This window comes from Tribolium madens, unplaced genomic scaffold (assembly GCF_015345945.1).
Source record: "Tribolium madens isolate multiple individuals breed KSU strain unplaced genomic scaffold, Tmad_KSU_1.1 Scaffold_96;HRSCAF=242;Tcas5.2_LG5, whole genome shotgun sequence".
NCBI classification, from domain to species: Eukaryota; Metazoa; Arthropoda; class Insecta; order Coleoptera; family Tenebrionidae; genus Tribolium; species Tribolium madens.
This window is the reverse complement of record NW_025401068.1, coordinates 2,446,141-2,466,099: the sequence shown is the minus strand read 5'-3', so window position 1 is coordinate 2,466,099 and position 19,959 is coordinate 2,446,141. Positions and strand designations below refer to the sequence as shown.

The 19,959-nt window shown below is 31.3% G+C and overlaps 1 protein-coding gene across 6 annotated transcripts in view; it reads left to right on the top strand.

The window, feature by feature from the left end:
• Window positions 1-19,959, top strand: part of LOC123013939 (fibronectin type-III domain-containing protein 3A) — a 42,241-nt gene that overhangs the window by 7,049 nt on the left and 15,233 nt on the right. The window contains exons 1-2 of one of the 6 annotated variants that reach the window (XM_044412817.1): window positions 2,788-2,964; window positions 13,717-14,030. The exons of 2 other annotated variants lie outside the window; for them this stretch is intronic. In XM_044412817.1, the coding sequence (XP_044268752.1) occupies window positions 13,808-14,030 (223 nt within the window). In that variant the 5' untranslated portion in view covers window positions 2,788-2,964; window positions 13,717-13,807. Of the gene's footprint in view, window positions 1-2,787; window positions 2,965-11,945; window positions 12,093-13,716; window positions 14,031-19,959 lie in introns of those variants that run through there. 3 more of the 6 variants (XM_044412818.1, XM_044412819.1, XM_044412821.1) reach the window with 3 other exon arrangements.

The following is a 19,959-nucleotide window of genomic DNA, read 5'->3' as shown; positions in this document are numbered from 1 at the left end:
TGTTATACCTTTTATTACTTTTTTTAATTTTTTTGTTTCATTTTCTGATTCTAGAATTCTTTATCCTCTAAATCTTATCCAACTTTCTTTCCCACTAGTTTATTATACAGGCTGTCTCAGCGAGTTGAAAAAGTCTATTAGTGATCTTTAAATGGTAAAATTAAAAAAAAATAGGACATTGATCGATGCTAATCTAGTCCACCGCCTAAAATTATTTACAACTATACAGTCTGTCTCAAAAATAAGTTACAATACAAACTTGTGTTTTTTTAAATGGAACACCATAATGTTTCTTAGCGTTTTTGGATGTAGATTTTTATGACAATGTTTAAACTTTTATTGGTCGATTTTGCTTAGTTTTAAAAATAAGACGATTTTTTTTAAGAAAATGCACTTTTTAAAAAATTATTAAACAACAACTAAGACATCTAGAAATATTTTTTTTACTACCGCAAAGAAGAAGGTAACATTTTTTTTAGTGTGTTGCATATCCAAAGATCAAAAAATGAAGACGTTTGTTAAAAGTTCAATAACTTACAAAATTAAAATGAAACACCACCCTATTTATATTGTTTTTGCATAAAAGATTATTAGGTGTTAATAATCAAAAACTAAAAAGATATTTAACGTTAAACATTTAAAAAATAATCAGGTACTATTGCTTCAGTAGCCAAAAAGTGCACAGTTGCACAAGAGATGGAAAAAATATCACTTAATAATCACATTTGTGTTAAACTGAATCCATTATCCTTTATTTTACAATAAAATAATTCGAATTTCAGTATTTATAACGACTTTTACAATCTCTGGAATCTGGATAAATTAACGGATAAGGAATTACTATGGTTGCCATAGTATCAACAATGCTCAGATATTGATAGGCATTGTTGCTACAATTAATATTGAATGTTAAATATCTTTTCATTTATGAATTGTAAACATTAAAACTTAATTTTTTTAAGTGGCTTTTAGTAAATTTTACAGGGCACCATTTATAATATTTGCACATAAACCCTAATCTTTAGGAGTATTAATTAAATTATGTTCCTGTTTTATACTTCTGTATGTATTTAACTAATTATAATAAGTTTTTACCTTCGAAATATGTCAAATTATCCAATATCAATTTATTTTCTAAATTGTGCACGTACTTAGATCCTTATGGCCCTCAAATGGGAAAAATATTTCATACGTAGTATCGATTAAAAATGTTGTGAATTTGTTATTGTCCTTTTGAACAATAATTACTTACTTTTTACTTTATTCTCGGGTTTTTAACTAATAAATGTGGTACTTTATTCCCTCCGGAAGGAAATAAATGATATACTGATTTTTACTCTTAAAATAAATGGAATTGAATGAATCGAACCTTTTAAGTGTTTTTTGAAATAAACAAACATTTTGATATTGTTTTTTATTCGTAAAATTGTAATTATTATTGATTGTACTGAATATTTTGAAAAATTATTTTTCTTAAATTACGTTTTTCTTTCATTTTTTTGGTTACCTTTTACGCTAGCGTCTATACTGATTTTCTAATTTTAGAACAATATCATCATCTAAATTTATATCTGAGAACTATATGGAACTAATTTAAACAATTTTCTTGGTTTGAGATTTTTTTCATCAATATTGTACCCGGAACTTTTTGGTTCTAACAATTGTCGGAAAAGCGCACTTACAACTAAAAAGCACCGACTCTAACTTTTATAATTTTGATATAAATGTTCTATGATGGATTTCTTCATGTATTGGCATGAGAGGATAGATCATAAAAATACATTATTTTAAAAATAAAAAAATGTCACTTGGAACCTTGTGGTTCTCAGGTCGCGCAATGTCCTATACAATTTTTTTTAAATTTTACCATTTAAAAGTCACTAATGGTCTTTTTCAACTCGCTGGGACATCTGTACACAGCCGAAATGAGAAATCTCCGAGGGTTCAAGTTTTTGAATAAAAAAAAAATATTTTTCTAACAAAGTTGGTGTGCTCGTATCGTTGGCAATCGTGCATAAATCACTTCCCAACCAATGGGTGGAATAGTGTATTTCCCGACCTCTAAAAGGTTACTACAGTGATAGTGTGAGTAAAAACTGTTTCATACTTTTTTAGTGGTGTTTTTTTATAGTTCTACTTTTGTGTTCTTGGTGATATCTGCAATTATGTTAATTGTTTAGTGGACCGGTGCATGAAGGTGCAATTATGGCAGTCCCAGGCGTGTGTAAGGCCCAATGCATCTTTCTATCCTAGACGCAGATTCATTGGAATTCCCCGTGGTGTGCACATCGCTAGTGCACTCGTGAAAAATTTTAAATCGGTGAATAACCGAATAACGTAACAAAAAGAGAAATTTGCTTATTGCATTTAGCAACGGTCGTAACCACTCGAGTTCCTTTTGCTGCGACCGCATATGAACCAAGAGATCACATTACCACCTGTTGTTAAACGAAGTAAATATCATTAGCTGGGTATTTATTTCATTGTGTTACTTATCGGTCGTCATTTTACCTCCGCCGTCAATACAAAACCAGGAAACTAGAACGAATCGGGCAAGCAGTTGCAGAAGAATTGCTAGAAGAAATCGACATTGTGAGTTTGAAACTACGTTATTCCCAATAATTACCGGGAATCCAGGTCAAATTTTTCATTTCGAAGTGAGTGCATCGAGTATTGAGTGGAACCGGCGCATTCCACAACGATTATTATTCAGTGGTTGCTTTTGAATCGTCGTCGATTCTCGCACATCCTCGATCGCTCTCGGTCTGCAACGACACGTAAGTACGCAAGTGAACTGAACTCTCCCGCTGGTCGTCCACCCGAGACCTAAATCAGTCAGATTTTAATAGGAGGTATATGTGTTTTGTGGAAAGAACGTTTAAACGCGCCGGATTTGTACGTGTGTGATTGAAAAAGTATGAAATTTGTTCAGTGTAATCACTCCCAAGAGAATTTTTGACCAGTGTAAGTGTGCTTATTTTGCTGCTGCGAAGAAAGTTCCCATCCGATCCCTTTTTTTTTTCACGAGATTTAAACTTTTAAAGGCCCGTTCACACGTGACGTAAAGGGATCGGATTTTCTTCGTTCAATTCGTTTTCACATTGGAAAAAATTAACAAATAAAATTTTCTCAAAAGTTTCGAGAGTTCTTCAGGATATAGGTGGTGAAAGTAAACTAACCGTGCGGGGTCGTTGCCTTCTTAATAACAAAATTACGTCCGACTCTTCGATCATTAACATATTTCAGCAAATTAATAAAATTTTCGTAAACACTCTAACAAGATCCTAAAATAAAACAAAACGTTGCATCCGGATGTATTACAATGAGACGTTTCCCTCTAAACTGTAATGAATCATATCTTGCCTACATAACATCAAGATTATTTTTATTCCATTCGCGAAATTAATTTTCGCCCTAATAATAAAATTCCGAGGGGAAAATACGGAATTCTTTCGAGGCGACGAACTCGAGGTGAGTCTTACCTGAGGAATTTCCGTGAAAGGAACTCAAAGAATTTGATTTCGAAGTCAGTCTGCATTTTGAAAATAAATCAATTAAAGCTTTATGTATTAAGAGCCATAAAATAAATAGTATATCCACGTACATAATCGCGACAACCTGTTGCGATGGCCTGGATCCTGCGGTTATTCGAGGAGAACATACATACACGCCCTCTCACTTCTCAGTATGGCATTCCTAACTGCACCTGACTCCTTAAATACATACTTTGACGACCTCGTCAACAACTATGCGATGATGTTATTGTCTGTGTGTATCGATTCGTAAATGCGTCCTTGTGGAAAAACGCAAGGGTGGTAAGAATGCGACTTCCGCCCTGGCAAGGATACGGAAATGCTTTGATTTTTCTTGTACGGTGCGACGCGATCATCGAATTCAGGTTTTTCCCCAAAGAATCTTATTCGACATACTTTTCAACCGTCTACCGAGTGTCAAGCCATACGTGCCGTTACTCGCGCTGGTTCACTCTTCTCAAACAATCCGTTCAGATGGTATTTGACGAAATAACACGCCACGAGAACGTTTCCTATCAGTTTTCCTACGGGAAGAGAAATACTGACTCAGATCGTTGATGGTTCACTAGGTTTCAAAGAACACGAACGCGGAGATTAGAACACGGATCATACGATAATTTACTCACGAGAAATGTTTTTGAACTGAAAATAGAGACATATTTTCCAAAGTCGATAGCAAACGAATACATGAGTGCCAAATTGCAATATTTTCTTTAATTGAAATCAATATTTTTCAATTATTGTTATACAGAATGTTCCGTTTTTATTGTTACAAATTGAAACAGGTGATAGAATATTTGATTTTAAGACAAAAGTTTTCTATAAGTAAACATGTATAAAAGATACTGTAAGGAGTGCATTTTTTCAGTATTTGTCTCAATATTTCAGAAACCATTTTAGATAAAATTACAAAATTTTATACACCTAATCAGGGGCGTCCTAAACTGGGGGGATATAGGGTAAAAAGTACCTTAATTATTTTGGCTGTAGTTTCTTGCCACTTTCAGCAACATAATTCTCAATTCTATACTTTCTCATTAACAAAAATTCTCTTACATTTCGATGCAACCGTTTTTGAACAAACTCAGTTTAAAAATTGTGTACAGACTATAAATAGAATTAAAACTTAAAATATTTTTTTTATCTTATATCCCTCCGGTCCTGATTAAAAATTTCGATATTTGATCTTTGAATTCGTTTAACTCTATAAAGGTTATCAACTGTATCAAACTTTGTAATTTCATCTATAATGGTTTCTGAAATATTGAGAAAAACCCATTGAAAACTTTTTCAGGGGGTGTAACTCCCTTATAAAGTATTTAGGAAATTTATGTCTTCAAATTTAATATTCTACCACCTGCTTAAATTTGTAATAATAAAAACAGAAAAACTTGTACATAGTATGTTTAGAATTTTATCAACTTTTGGTTTTAACCCAGTATTTTTGTAATTTCAAAACTGACAATGCAATTTTCACAATTTCACTCTAGAAAGAAGCGAAATTTAATAATTCTTAAAAAAATAATTAATAGATAGACCCCAATAAAATTAAGTATTTATGTAATAGAATGTTTTTAACAAGTTCTAATGCTATTTTGTATTTTAGAAGTGTATTTGTACTTCAAAATTCTCTAGTACCTAACTCTGTAACGTAGCACTTTTTAATTTTAGTTTTTTCTGATGTAGTCTCCGAAATAAACATCTAATAAGATTTCACTTGACGCTGATGTAGAATTATTAAAAATTATGCATACCTTAATATTCGTAAGTGGTGATAAATATATGAATTTTTAATAAAAACTACAAATATTAAAAAAATTAAACATGTAAAATCATTTATTCGTTTTCTCGACCCCTTTAAATAGTAACTAAAAAAGGAAACTAAAATATATTTGAATAACAAATACAGGGTGCGCCAGAACTCGCTCCCCAGAGAAAATTTTCAAGTAAGGTAAGATACCAAGAACATGAAAAAAATGTTTAAAAAATTCTATCTGTCAAAAAATTTTGACATTTATTTTTTGACATTTGACATTGTTTTATATCTATTTACTGATACTGATGATCTTGTATATGTTTTTTTACAATTATTTAGTAAAGGGACAAAAATTTTGACAATAAAAGCCACAAATAACATTAAAGAGAGTTACAATTTAGGATACAACTTCGTTGTTTCCTCTTTTAATAGCCTATAGCAAAAAAACTTGGAAAATTATTTTTCCAACAGAAATAAATAGAGTCAAAGTGTAAACTTTAAACCTTCATAACTTCGAAATTTTTATGGATAAAATTTACCTTATGTGGGGCGTGAGTTCTGGAGCACCCTCCTGTATGTAATTCTCATTTAGCTAGAAGAACATTCTTTCTTGCATTGTTTCTTATACACCAATTGTTCAAAAATGTATTTTTGCATAAAAATCTCACTTTGGTTTTAAAAATACTCGTATATTGGGGAATTATTTTTTGCTTTACAGTAGTTTTATGATAAAGGTTTTAAAAGGTTTACTGAGTTGTTAAAAAAATAATCACACCGATTTACACTGTGAAAAAAGAAATTGAATTAAGAGTGTTTATAAAAAAACATTATTTTTAATTTGATCAGGGATTAAATATTTGACTTTTATACAATCCTTTTTTTGCTGGTGGGGGTAGTGTGAACACGACATAACGTCCGTCTGTTTTTGACATTTGATATCTTCTGAGATTTTGGTACTAAAGTCAAAAATTAAAGCTTTTCCCTGGCATTAGGATTTTTATTAGAGCTTGAATTATGATTGTTATGACACTTTTTGGCATCTATTTTTTTATTTGTCTTTTAGTGCCCTTTTTAAATGTAAAATTGACCTGTTCTAACATTTTTCGAAAGAATGCAGAATAGGGGAGATATGAATTTTGTGCAGGACTTTATCATCACTCTGTATTTCTGATCTTTTATTACAAGCAATTGCAAAGTTATAGTCTGAAAATTAACTATTAGATAAATTAATTGTTATTAATGGTAATATAGGTTTATGTGTTATAGTGGGAAAAAATTAAATCCTCATTTTGGAAAACTTGTGGTAAACCAGAAATGAAACATTGCGGTGGTGTCCAGACTGTCCTAGAATTTGTGTAGATTTAATTGAATCTGCATTCGTGCAAAACTTTGTCACAAATAATAATAATTAATTACAATTCAAAACAACATTAGTTGCCCCAAAACTCTGACCGTCTCTAAATTGTGACTTGAAGAACATGGGGAATATCAAGCTTTATGTTTCTGAACTTTTTGTGTGAATTTCGAAATTCGACACGTTACCTATTATACATGTAGCAGGAAATTCCCCAAAGTATCATTATTACAAAACTTTGACCACTCTAAGATTAAAGAACGAACATCTTTCTATCAACGTTTGACTATAAAACGAAACAAGTTTTGACACAATTCAGAAATGTATCAGTTTTATTTGTCTTTGAAGAATTCTTACTTTTTCGTTTGTCTTATTACACGGTTTGTGTTTTTACTAACACTTGTATTTTATTATTTAATAACGTGGGAAAGTCCGAGTTAGTTTATGAAAAAAAATAATAACAGTTTTAAGGGTGTTGACCGGTTAACGTGTTACAAATCGATTTCGTAAAGGACGAGATATGAGAATTGATTTTGCTAGAAATACCCAACATATCAGATAGAATTTTTGATACCTATTATAACTGATTTTCATGATTGTAACGGTATTCGATTTATAAACGAATGCCAAGTTTGAACTAAAAGAATAATATGTAGGAAAAGGTGGAATTAGATGAGTTGGGTATGTTATGATGAATGGCGTGTGGAAACGGGTAGTGTTTGGGATAGAAGAAAAAACTTCATCTAGAATTGTTCCTCCTGCATAGCTCTAGTCGACTTTATTAAAAAGTTTTTTTCTGCTTTCGATGATACCGTTACGAACTTGTTAAACCACATACTTGTGATTCATTTTATTGCCGCGTTCCAAATAGAAAGTGTGGTAAAAACAATATACGCTGCATTTAACATGAATTTAAAAAATGCCAAAATTTGCTAATATATTCAAGTGAATTCACAATAATTAACCTTGCGTATTGAAAAACAAAATTTTATTTGCATAATAAAAGTTTATTCGAATCGTTGACATACATCAACCGACTGAAACAATATCAAAAAGCAAAAGTCCTTGTAATATTTCTACTTGCATTGTTAGGAATCTGAATCCTATGTAAAGATTTATCCCTTGAATATTTTAGGTGCACAAATATCAGAAACATTTTATAATGATTGTCTTGTCGCTTGAGAAAGAAACAGAATTTCCGGGCTTTAGCATACCGCGTGATCAACACTAAAAGGTCGAGGTCTTTTACCGACTCGGTTTAATATCTCGTTTTGACAAAATCGCCGGCAAATTTATAATAAAAGTTTACGACCGAACTTTTTTCCACGTCTTTGTGTTTCTTGCTTTTTTACCAAAAACCTCAAAGTTCAAATTTAACAGCTCCATTATTTGCAAAACAGACGAAAGTGAAATGTCTCGAGGTTATTTTTTCAACCCTCGCGAAATACTTTTCAATACAAAAGCAACATGTTTTTCAATTCTTAAATTTCTCATGAAGCTCGACATTGTGGTGTGGTATCTTCTTAATCAGTAGCCTTCTCTTTGCGTATTACATAGTTCCGCCCATTGTTCTTACAGGCACTGGAGATAATCTCCTCAAGCTCTTTCGAATTCTCATCCAATGTTGCTTCGAAAATGTATATCAAAATAATTGGTTTTCTTAAAAAAATGTAGCTTGCCAAAATTCAAATTAGAATGATACTGGAAACGTACTGGAATTTTTTCTGATGTTATTTTTAACTAAATATCAATCACATGAAGTGATATGGACCTTCTCTAACCTTGGTTATTTCCTGTAGGATATTTTGTAGTCTATTTAAAACGCAAAATTAATATTCCATCAAAATAATATCTTTAATCAAATAATTAGAACTGAATTAAATTTATTTATTTAGTATCCTAATAAGGCTAAATGGTATCCTATTTTATCAAAGAAATCGAATTAAGTGTGGTTTAATTTTTATAAATGATCGTAATAGATCGATAACTATTTTAGGTTGTGTTAATTGTAGGTTTATTGCTTTCCTTTTCCATTTCTAATCGCTGCCTAATTTGAAAATTAATTCTTGCATCGAAGGTTATTTTTATCTTGACCCACATCAACAGTGGAACCATTGTATTGGTATGGATAAACGGAAAAGAAACCTTGTGTGTAACATAAGATTGGAAAATTTCTGTTAATACGAGGTATGATTTTACGCACAAGTGTTTTTACGATATCCCCATGACTTCACATTGATGCAATAACACTACAATAGACTCCCGATTATCTGGATCCGCTTTATCCGAACACCCAGATTATCCGAAGTAAATTTAAATCTGACATCTCCGCTTTATCCGAAACTGAGTTTTATACTTCCATATTCGACACACAATGTTTGTTTTGGCCCAATACAGTGGGTCCCCGGATAGGTAAAGCGACTCTTGTAAAAAATAAAAAATTCTCGATTTAAATTTTTATTTTTTAGAGTTTTGGAGTTCAGCCCTGCTTGCTTAAAGACAAATCAAAGAATTTTCTTTTTCACAGTTTTTTTTATTACGATTAAAAAAATTACATTTAAATTATTATTACTAAATGAATTTTTAACGTTTCTGTTAATAAAAAGTTAATCATGGAAAAAAAATTAAAATTGTACTTGGCCTATGATTTTGAAATTTGTTATAGGGGCTCAAAAGTTGATTCTGAACAACTTTTCTTTGTTGTATTTACCACATAAAAGGCACTTTACTCTACAGAAAAATAGTTTTTTTTAAATTTCAAAGGTATACATACTTGATTTTTCAAAAGTAAAAATGTTAAAATTATGTTAGAAATTATTAATTTTTAACCAAGCAAGGCTGAACCTTAAAAAATGAAAATTTAAATCAATACTTTTTTATCTTTTAAAAGAGTCGTTTCACCTATCTGGGGATAACACTGTATTTTGACTATGAATCGAAATATCAGCACTAAAACTTGAAAATTATTAAACATGGATTTAGGAGTTTCTATATCATAATGAAAAAATTGGGACATTTCATTAGAATAAATAAGTTATGGGTAGGTACTTTTTCAAACTTTACCTTAAATTTTGGGAATTTCTTTTTTTTTTAATTTTGAATACACTAAAGAAAACACCTGACCTTTCTCTTTCAGATGCCAAAATACGATTTCATGATAATTAAAATTGGCACAGTTATCGATTTTTGAAGAGGAAGGGTCAACAAAACATGTCTAAACATTTCGAAAACGGCTAAACTAGACTTCACTTACTAAAGAGAACAGTCAGGACTGAGAAACGATTTTTACTATTTTTATTCTTACTTTAATCGAAATTTCGATTGTTTGAAACGGGTCTGGTCCCGACCATTTTTTGCTTATTGAAATTACCAAAATTAGAGTACCAAAAAATATAAAAATATTGAAATAATGAAGAATTAACGACTGTAATAATTAGTATCATAAATCACCTATTGACGTTGATCCTGAGGCAATGGGATATACCTAATTATCCTGGTTGAGTTATTTTTCGATAATGAAGGAAAACAGAAGCAAGTAAACATCCGGGATAAAGTTACAATTACAGAATTATTGAATTTTCCACGATTCTACTGTAAACTTCAATTTCAAAGTTGCAATGTAAAAGTGAATTGTTCTGATTTTGCAACCCTGTCTCCGGTTTGTTTTAAAACAGACATCGGACTGCAGACAACTTATAAGTGATGTCATTTGACCTTCTAATTGGTGACTGTTCCATCTATTAAAATATTAATTTATGGATCCAAACATGCAAAGTGCAAATGAAGGAATGTTACACTTATTCGAAATTTGTTACACTGGAACGAAAGATAGGACACAAACATTGCTTTTCTTTGAAAAATTTGTCACTAATTAATCGTCAAACAAAATTCAGAGAAACTTTATTTAATTAGCCTTGAAGATTAACAATAAAAGAAGCTTCATATCTGGTAAAAAAAATCTCTTTGGAAAATCCATTGACTAATTCGCGTTTTGTTGCACTTGCTTGTTTGAAGTTTTAATCAAAAACCTGGCATACTGTAATTATAATTTGGTCGTAGTTTAAGCCGATCGTTTTAATTTGGTTCTGGTACAAGCAACCACCCGTGTCAATATCGTTCACGATTTTCTCTTAGCAACAGTGTCTCGATTCCGATCCAAGTTCTCTTAACTGGAATTCACAAATGCCTCAACAATCAGTTGACCTTTCAGTAATGTCTGTTTAGTGAACGCGCCACGGATTTTATGCAAATCTATCTTTCGCGAAATTCGTTTGCAAAATATTCCGAGGAATTGTTTTGCCGTCACCAAAAGTCTACTTTAATCCTTTAATTGATTTGATATAAAATCGGTTGAGCTGGGATTTCTTTCTTGACGGGGAGACTTGTGAATAGACAGTTGAATAAAACTAGGCCAATTCTCCAAGTTGTGATGATAGTGCCCAATCGTTGTTATTTAAAATTTATCATGTTCGTTGCATCATAAATGAGAATGTAATAATCTAATCATGAGTTGTTTGTAGCTAGCAACAGTCAATAGAATGGTGGCGGTGACATTAAAAAAAATCACCAACTTTCACCATTCATAACACGTAACCCAGCAGCCTCAATGTAAAAGCAAGAACCATATTTCCTGTTGGAAAGAATCGCAATTATTCTCAATAACAATTTCCCGCGGTCCTAAACAATTGCTTTATTTGAAAATTTCTGACGGAAACCAATAGTTTTAGCGCTGATAGTGGGTCTCCTTGACAGCGATGGACGGATGTTCAAGTTTTCCTTTCTTTCAGGAAGGTTAGTAAGAATTAGTACTCGATAATGTCAATCAGACATAATTGATGTTTTAATTATCTTTGGTTTTAATGTCGTTGCCATCACAAAGTGATGGTGATAAAATGGGCGATCCTGCAGGTATGTTTATAGTACAACAAACTCTTCTCGTTCGACCTTGGCGGTTGGTAACCATGCTCATCTGTGTAATTTAAAGCAGTTCGGATTTTATTGACACTACAATTTCGAGAAATGTTGGCAATTCCTACACGCGAGTTATACTGGCTGAAAGCGATAAACAAACAAAAAATAGCCAATTTGCAAATCAAAGCTATGAAGGATATAATAAACGCTTCGCATTTACTTGCGTCAGTGGTCTTAAGATGATTCGCGGAATTGCAAATGCTATTGTAACTGCAACGTCCTTCAGTAGTAAGAGTAAATCCAAACAAATATGATGAAGAGTCGGTGAAGCTATGTCTAAACAGTAGTTAAATTTAAAAATAAAAACTGTTTTGTAAGCAAATTCTCCTATTAACTTCGTTAATTTTAGTTTCATATTTCGAAAAGTAGACTGAAGAGATCCGTGTCAGTGAAGCTAGATAATGGTCGAGAGAAAGACGGATATCTGTTGAAACACTTTATTGACCGATCGCGATGTGGTAATACAAAATAAGTAAAGGTAAATAATTAAAACCAGGATACAGCTATTTTTGCTCCCTTTTCAATCTTCCCAGGTTTAATAAATACTAAAAAGCGAAAGTGTATCTGTATCATTAATGTGGGAATTTTAAAACGCATAATTACTCGAAATCTTCCATCTTTGATCAATATTTTCTACCTCATCCAGAAATGGAAATTTTCTGCCTTTCGTCCTTGCTTGGTGGTTACATGAATCTAATGTCATAATTTAATTAAGTAATATAAAATCACGCAATTGCCGATGACACATACTCAACTCGCATTCATGTTTTTGTTTTGCTTTTCTAGCTCATTGTTCATTATTTAATCTCCCATCTCAATCCATCACTGTTTAAAATCAATCTAAAGTTAACTGGTCCATAATTTTTCGAGATCTAAGAATAATTGCTGTTACATTTACCAAGTCAACGTTAATAACATGGGTGGAGTCCAACTCCATACCGTCGAAAATTAGCACTTCTTGTTTAGATTGTCGTGTAAATAGCACTCATACAAATAAAATTTGTCGTGAGGTCATCTATTACACGTGGGCTGAGATGATAAACTCATTCAACCCAGTTGAGTTATATAATCGAAAAACCAGGAATTTGATTATCTCATTACAGGACATGAATGAATTTTGTGATAAAACTCATTTATTAGCGACATTTTTTTATAAAAAAAATATTTCGATTTAATTTTAAACACAATAATTATCCGAAATGGAAGATTTTTAGTTCTGTGTTTCCTGTCCATTATCCTAATTACAATTTTTAATGATTGTGGCGAATTTTAGATTTTTTACGTGTACGATAACGGTTCGTGCTTAAACAATAACAGTCGGGAAAATTAGTGATAAAAAATTTATTTTAACACATTAGTTGAAACAAAATATTTCAAAAAAATGTAGATTATCAATTGTAACAATGTAAAATAAAGAATCAAATGTTGCGGCTTTTGACACGTTGTCGTCTGAGTCACAGGTTGGACATCCCCCAAACACAATTAATGAGTAAATGTTTTCAAAAGTTGTCCTATTTAATGAAAATTTAATTTTTTTAACAAATAACCTTTCATTAAATCAACTGTTTCTAGAAATTTAGTTTTCACGTAACAGTGAGTTGGAAAAACGTTGGTTATTACAGTTGGAGAAATAATTGGTGTTGGAGTAATTATAATCACCTCGAATTTGCTACTTGGAGAGTTACAGAATTTACCAAACGCAGTTATATTTACCACTTAATTAATCTAATTGAAATAAGTATAAATCAGTGCAAATTAATTTATGAGATGTTTACATCGAAAACCAGTCTCTTTACTGTGCTATTTCTAATTGAGTGTGTGAAGAAACGATTGGGTTAATTCAGGTGGCTTGAAGTAAAATAAAATTGTCTAATATTTTATTATTATCCATTAACATGAAAGCTTTCTTCCATTTTCTGCTTCATTGTTCTTATCTAACTGCTATCTAATGAGTGACATTTCCTGATCTCTTCGTCGTTTCGAAATTGCCTTTTTAAGTTAACACAAATCGGTAATTAACCGGAGTTTTTAATCGGAATGGTTAGAGTGTAGTTTGCTTCCGGCGTTCGTAACCCTTGACTATATTCCCTTGTCTTTTTTAGCCCTAAAACCCTAAAGGAGGTGCCACCGTCCAGCCGGGAGTCCTCCGTATATTGTCTGTGATCTGTTATGTAATTGTGTATGATTAAATAAATGGTGACAGTGTTTGGTAAAAGTGCAAAGTGTGTTTTTTCAAACGGTAACAGTGCTAGTCGACGTTCAGGGATGGTGGCCGGCCAAAACGTGGACACCCAACAGAATGCCGACATGTATTGTGCCCTTTATGGAGAATACTACCCTGACAATCAGTACTTCATTCAAGGGGCGCCCCCCGAGATGTGCCCCGCACACGTCTGCGCCATGCAAAGCGAATTCGGTGAGGCACATTCATTCCATTCCCTCACCTCCGCAATTTTTCCCTTCGCTTCGAAATTCCATTGTCCACTCAAATATTTTGTATTCTACACAAAATCCGGGATTTATACGAACTTAACAAAACAAACTTATTCTGTTTCGAGGTCGGTTCGACCAAAATTAGATGAGAAACTGGATCGACTAAACTAATTTTTATTCGCAAAGTTGTTGCACTAACGATCACTTAAAACTCTTTCATCTCTTAATTTTTTTCCCAGTTTTCAAATCTGTGTAACTCAATTTTGCCACAAAGCATTTTATTGTTGCCAATTTCCTTTATTATTGCTAATTCTCTTTTCAAGATTTTCTCATACGTTATTTACAATGAATTGTAACAGTTACATAATGATGCTTAATGTAATTCTTAAATTGCAAATACAGTAAAACCTCATAATTCAATTTTTTTGGTCTTGATCTGAAGAAATTACAAAAATAGACAGTGATCTGCATATAGATCACTTGTACAGACTTTTTCACACCAACGCCCATGAATTAATTCGAGTTTTGCAGTAAAACAACATCTTTTGTGATAAAAATTATTATTGCCACCAACGTGGTGTTTGCGTTGGTGTGTGAAAATAACGTCACTGATGACGTAAAATAAAGTACGTCAAGTTTGATAGGGTAGGTGTAAGTTTACAAAATTGCCTCGATTTTTTTTGATTGGGTTTTTTATGTTAACGGTTTGTTTTAATGATGTGGAAACAAAAGAACAATGTTAAGTCTGCAATTATTTTTTGTTGTAATTGCTTTAGTTGAATAAACAGTGAAGAAGTGACGCAATTGATAAATGCATAATGGATATAAAGTGACATTTTTATTATTGCTTTTGTTTAAGTATTGATATTAATTTATTGGCAAATTTAGTTACTGCATAAAATTTGCATACATTTAAACTAATGTTAATAACCTTATCATTGGTTTGCCTCCAGGTGAAATTTAAATATAAACTCGGATAAAAAATATTTTGTTTTGAGGCAGAATTTGTTAATACAACCAGTGAATCATTTTGTAGCACAAATCCTATCAATACTTTAGCATTGAAAAATAGTTTGTAATAGTTTGTGATGCACATGCACATAATTATTTTCGGATAGAATTCTTTCGACTGGTTTTACTAAAAAAACAAATAATAAAAGAAAACGATTAATCATCTGAAAATTTATGATAACGAGTGAATCATTGAAAAAGTATTTTGAACGTGCTTGTTGTGTGACAACTGACAACATTTCATCTTATTTACAAACTGTTAAATCGCAAGATAACTAATATTTACATATGAAATGGTAGACTCAATTAATAACACTCAAAATATATTGTTTGCCAAATGAAGTTTATTACTTCTTATAGTAATTCTATCTACGAGTACAAGATGAATAAGAAATAAGGAACCAAGTGTTTTTTTAATCATTTGCTTCTAGTAAACAATAATTTATCAAAAATGAAAGTGCTATAAAACATGTGATGGTGTTTTGAAAATGACATTTTGTTTTGTTTTTGTGTATGTGATTTTTTTGTTAAAATATGTACAGTGAAATCTCCCATAAGCGGACACCGACGGTGATGACATGCTTTTTGTCCGGTTAATGGAGGTGTCCGCTTAAAAGAAATAAGTGTATATAAATAAAAAAAAATATTATAAAGATAATAATCTAGTATTTGATACAATAATAGGACTTATCAACTACTTTTTGACGAAAAGTAGTAGTTTGCTTCTTGAATGAGCAAATCTATAATTAAAACTTCATTATGCTGACCCAGTGGAAAGAAAAGTTCATTTTTCTCTTGATTTTGGACTTATTTTTTGGAATTATTTTTCTCAGCGTTTTAAATCCCATCACATCAGCGGTTTTACTTTTTTGATAACGATGTGACTGTGACAAATGAGTTTACGTAAGATAAATAACAAAAATGTTTGTAAAAAACATAATTTTAATAAATGGCAACTGTATAATATTCTTTATTGGGTAGTGTATTTCTAGTGAACATTATTTCACTCAAAATGAATAAAACGCAAACTTGTCTAAGTTTCCACAGACATGCGATGTCAAAAATCAGGATTGCCATCTGAAGGACTTTAATCACCGCCAACTCTATTTTTTTTTTTTTTTTTGATCGCACGGTATAATGCAAATCAGAATTAACCAATTTCGCTATATTTTATGAATTAATCTAAAGTCTAAAGTGATTGGTTCTTTACATTATTTATAATGGCCGACTTTAAACGGCCCAATCACAATGTTTACAACTGTTACAACAATCCTTACGTTAATTCATTATGTTTTTTAGTTTAATTATTTATTACCAGAGGATTATTGCTAGTGAGTATCTACCTCGAAAATTATTTTAGATATTAAAAACTATTTTCTCGACTAAAACTTGTTCATTCGCTTTTGAAAGCCAGTTATCGCTAGAAATATGAATGAACAAGTTCTAACTAATAAATTTATTCTCTTTTAATTATTATTCAACCACGAACAAACGAAAAACTTTGTTTTTGTTAGAATTTTTTTAACAAAATACATCGTATGCATACACTGTTCGCTTAATATTAGTATTAAAGTAAATATTATTGATAAAGATCATTTCCATCCAACAGACAACAAACCGTATATTGATGTATCTGATGTAAAACCCTGGGCGTTTAATTTCTTATGCAACTTTTAGTTTGCGACCGAAATGTAAGTTAACACAAACAGATATACCTATAAATATTTCATTGTTATCAAAGTATGGGGGAAATTAAATACACAAGTATTCCTTCAAGACGTCTGATACGATAAGGTCAGTTACCCGAAACTGATAACATTTTCTTATTGCGATAGTCGCATTCAGATGCATATACGTTACTCACGGTTTTACTTTCGAACATCATAAATTATCCAAAGTGATAGCACTACCAAATACTATAGTATCAATTATTAAATATATGTATTTTCTTTCCAATGTAATAGGATAACCAGAATTAATATTCATGTGGTAATCATGTGATTTTCACCCTTTTAAAAATCCTTACCTACTCGTGACAGATATTACTCAATAATGATAGAATTACTTGTTTCACTTTCAAGTTGATATATTTTTTATCTTTCCTACTTAGTGTAACTTCCATTTATTTGAACATCAGTAGACACCTAATGAAGAACAATAAAATTGTAATTGTGATGTAAATCGCTATTGTATTTCGTTATTTCATTGTAACATATTACATAACCACCGACATGGATTGATTCAGGTTTATGTAGACATTAGTCTTGTAGCGGAGATTGCAAATATCAGTCTTGAACTGATTCAATTAAGTCCAACAAATTGTAGACAACGAAGAACGTTATATAAGCAACAAACTGACTTTTTAGATTTATAAGCTTGAACTTTACTCTGATGCAAATATATCTTTGCACCAGCCTAACAACCAACAAATTATACCCAAACCAAGAGTCTGTTTTTGCAAATTTTTACTCTTACCACCAACTCACGAGTAACTAGTTTGTCAAAAGCAAAATTTTTGCGGTATTAAGCTTGTGGAGCTGGGTAATAACAAAGCAGTTTAATGCTTGCTCATTTGCCACCATTCACCGTTTCTGTGAAACGTGCTAAGTGAATGTTTAAACAAATTCCTGTTCAATGAAACGTTGAAGAATTGAGAAATTTTCTCAACACTTGGGAAAAAAACGAGCGACTCAACGACCAACTCACCTGATAATCAAGTTCTGCAAGTCTCTCAAAAACATTATCTCGTGTACCCCAACGAAAACATGTTATAGGAAGGCGAATGGAATTTTATTTTTCAGAAATGAAAGTCGTTATGAGAAGGTCAAACAGTAGCCTATACCTATACTAACAGCTAGAGGACATTGGCATCGTCAAGGACGTCTTTGGTCCCGGCTCCAGGTGATTGGTTAGTCTGCGCGCATCATGAATTGCAACCTGTCCACGAATACACATTTCTGTATTGCTAGGCTATGTTTAACATCAAACTTGCTATAAATAAAACAACAGCAAAAAGCAGAAATCTTGAAAAGGAGCAAGATTTCAAATTGCTCTACTTTGCCGTGGAAGAGACAAAGGCCAAATTGCTGTTCCTGAATGGTTCGTTTCAACAACACCAAAGCCCGAAAGAACTCTCACATTTTTTATACTTATAACCCTAAGGCAAATTTTTAATAAAGATTTCAATTGATTTCTATTTAATAAAATTCAAGTCACAAAGCAATTTTTTCGGAAGTATCTAATTTATCTAAATTACTTGATTGTTTTACGTTTTAAATGATCTAGTAGCGCCTACAATATCAAATTTAATTATTATGATAGTATGTCGATACTTACATATTTGTATTAAATTTTTTATTTGTGTTAAAAATTAGTATTTCACACAAAACTATCCGTGTATTAGAACGGTTTATCCTTTTTTGTATTAATTACAATCAAATACACTTTTGATAATTTTTAAGCATCAAGGATTAGTTTTGCAAAAATCCTCATTTACTTCGTTTTGGAAAAAATAAATAATAAATAACATGATTTTTATGATCTACTTATTTCGGGTTCGGGGTTCATACCTAATTGATTTTTTTACTATTCTAATAAGGAAGTTATTCATAGGCTTCAAGTATAAAATGGAATCTTTATTTTTGTCTTTCCTTACATTCTATTTTAGTTTGTTTAATTTTACAGTAGAATTCCTAAAATGTGATTTTTGAGAACAAATTTTATTTAGATAGTTAGATCTTATTTATTAAATAATCAAGATTAACTTGTCATTTACTTTACATTATGAATGGACAAATTAACATTTAATTATGTACCATTTGATTTTAATTATTCTTTAAGTTACAGTAGAGTCTCGCTAATTTGGACTAAATGGAACGGGACCATGTTCATATTAGCGAATGTCCGAATTAAACAAAATGAGCTTTAAAGTGTCTGTAAAAGAAGCTTTAAACGAATAAAACTATTAAAATTGATTTTTTTTTCATCATAATTATGATTATGATCATAATTATTCTTATACTACATACGAGTAAACAAAATGGCAATCAATTGTGTGAGTACTTTCCGGAAAACAAATTGTGTGCCGACTTTGTTATGTATTATACAATTGTCCTAGTTTTTTTAAGCTCGGTTGGGGTTAACCGGAAGTCCGGATTAGCTTTACTCGCCTGTAGTTAATATACAGAGTGGTTCAAAAAAAAGTGTTAATTTTACAGTCAAAATTTAAGAAAATAATAAGACATTTTTAGAATTCCAATAGAAAATTAAATTAAATTCTACTAAATCGTGGATTGACATTGTGATGTCTATGCTGAAGAGTATACCAGAAATACACTTTTAGGATCAATACATTTTTGGATTTTGATCCTTAATTTCTTGTTTGTTTTTGATTTTTAAAACATGGATGGTGGTGGTTGATAATAAATGTCACAAAGTTTGAAAAATTCGATTTTCGAAATGTCAAGTCTTGAATATTTTTCACTATTTTGTTGAATTAGCAATGAATATTGCAAAAAAATTACGATCAACGCCGCTGAAAATCACCATTACCAACCTCTATAGAGCAAATTGTACTAGTCTATTTCAGCACCCGAATTGGTGTTGAAATAGCTCATTAAAGCATCGGTTTTGGTATCGAAATAAGCTTTCTTTCAAACGCAAAATAGAAAAATACATATTTTAGCACTCACTAGGAACAGGCTCATTTAATGAATAAAAATCGTTTATACATATGTTAATAACTTTCATTTTGTGTTTTTTAAATTTTTTGTCAAAATCTAGCAGTTTTACGTTTCGGCTTATACGAGGACGTTTTCGAAAAGTTAATCATCACCCATCACGTCGACAATTTCACTCGTAGCGTCTGTTAATCTAGCTATAATAAAACGAAATACCAGAAC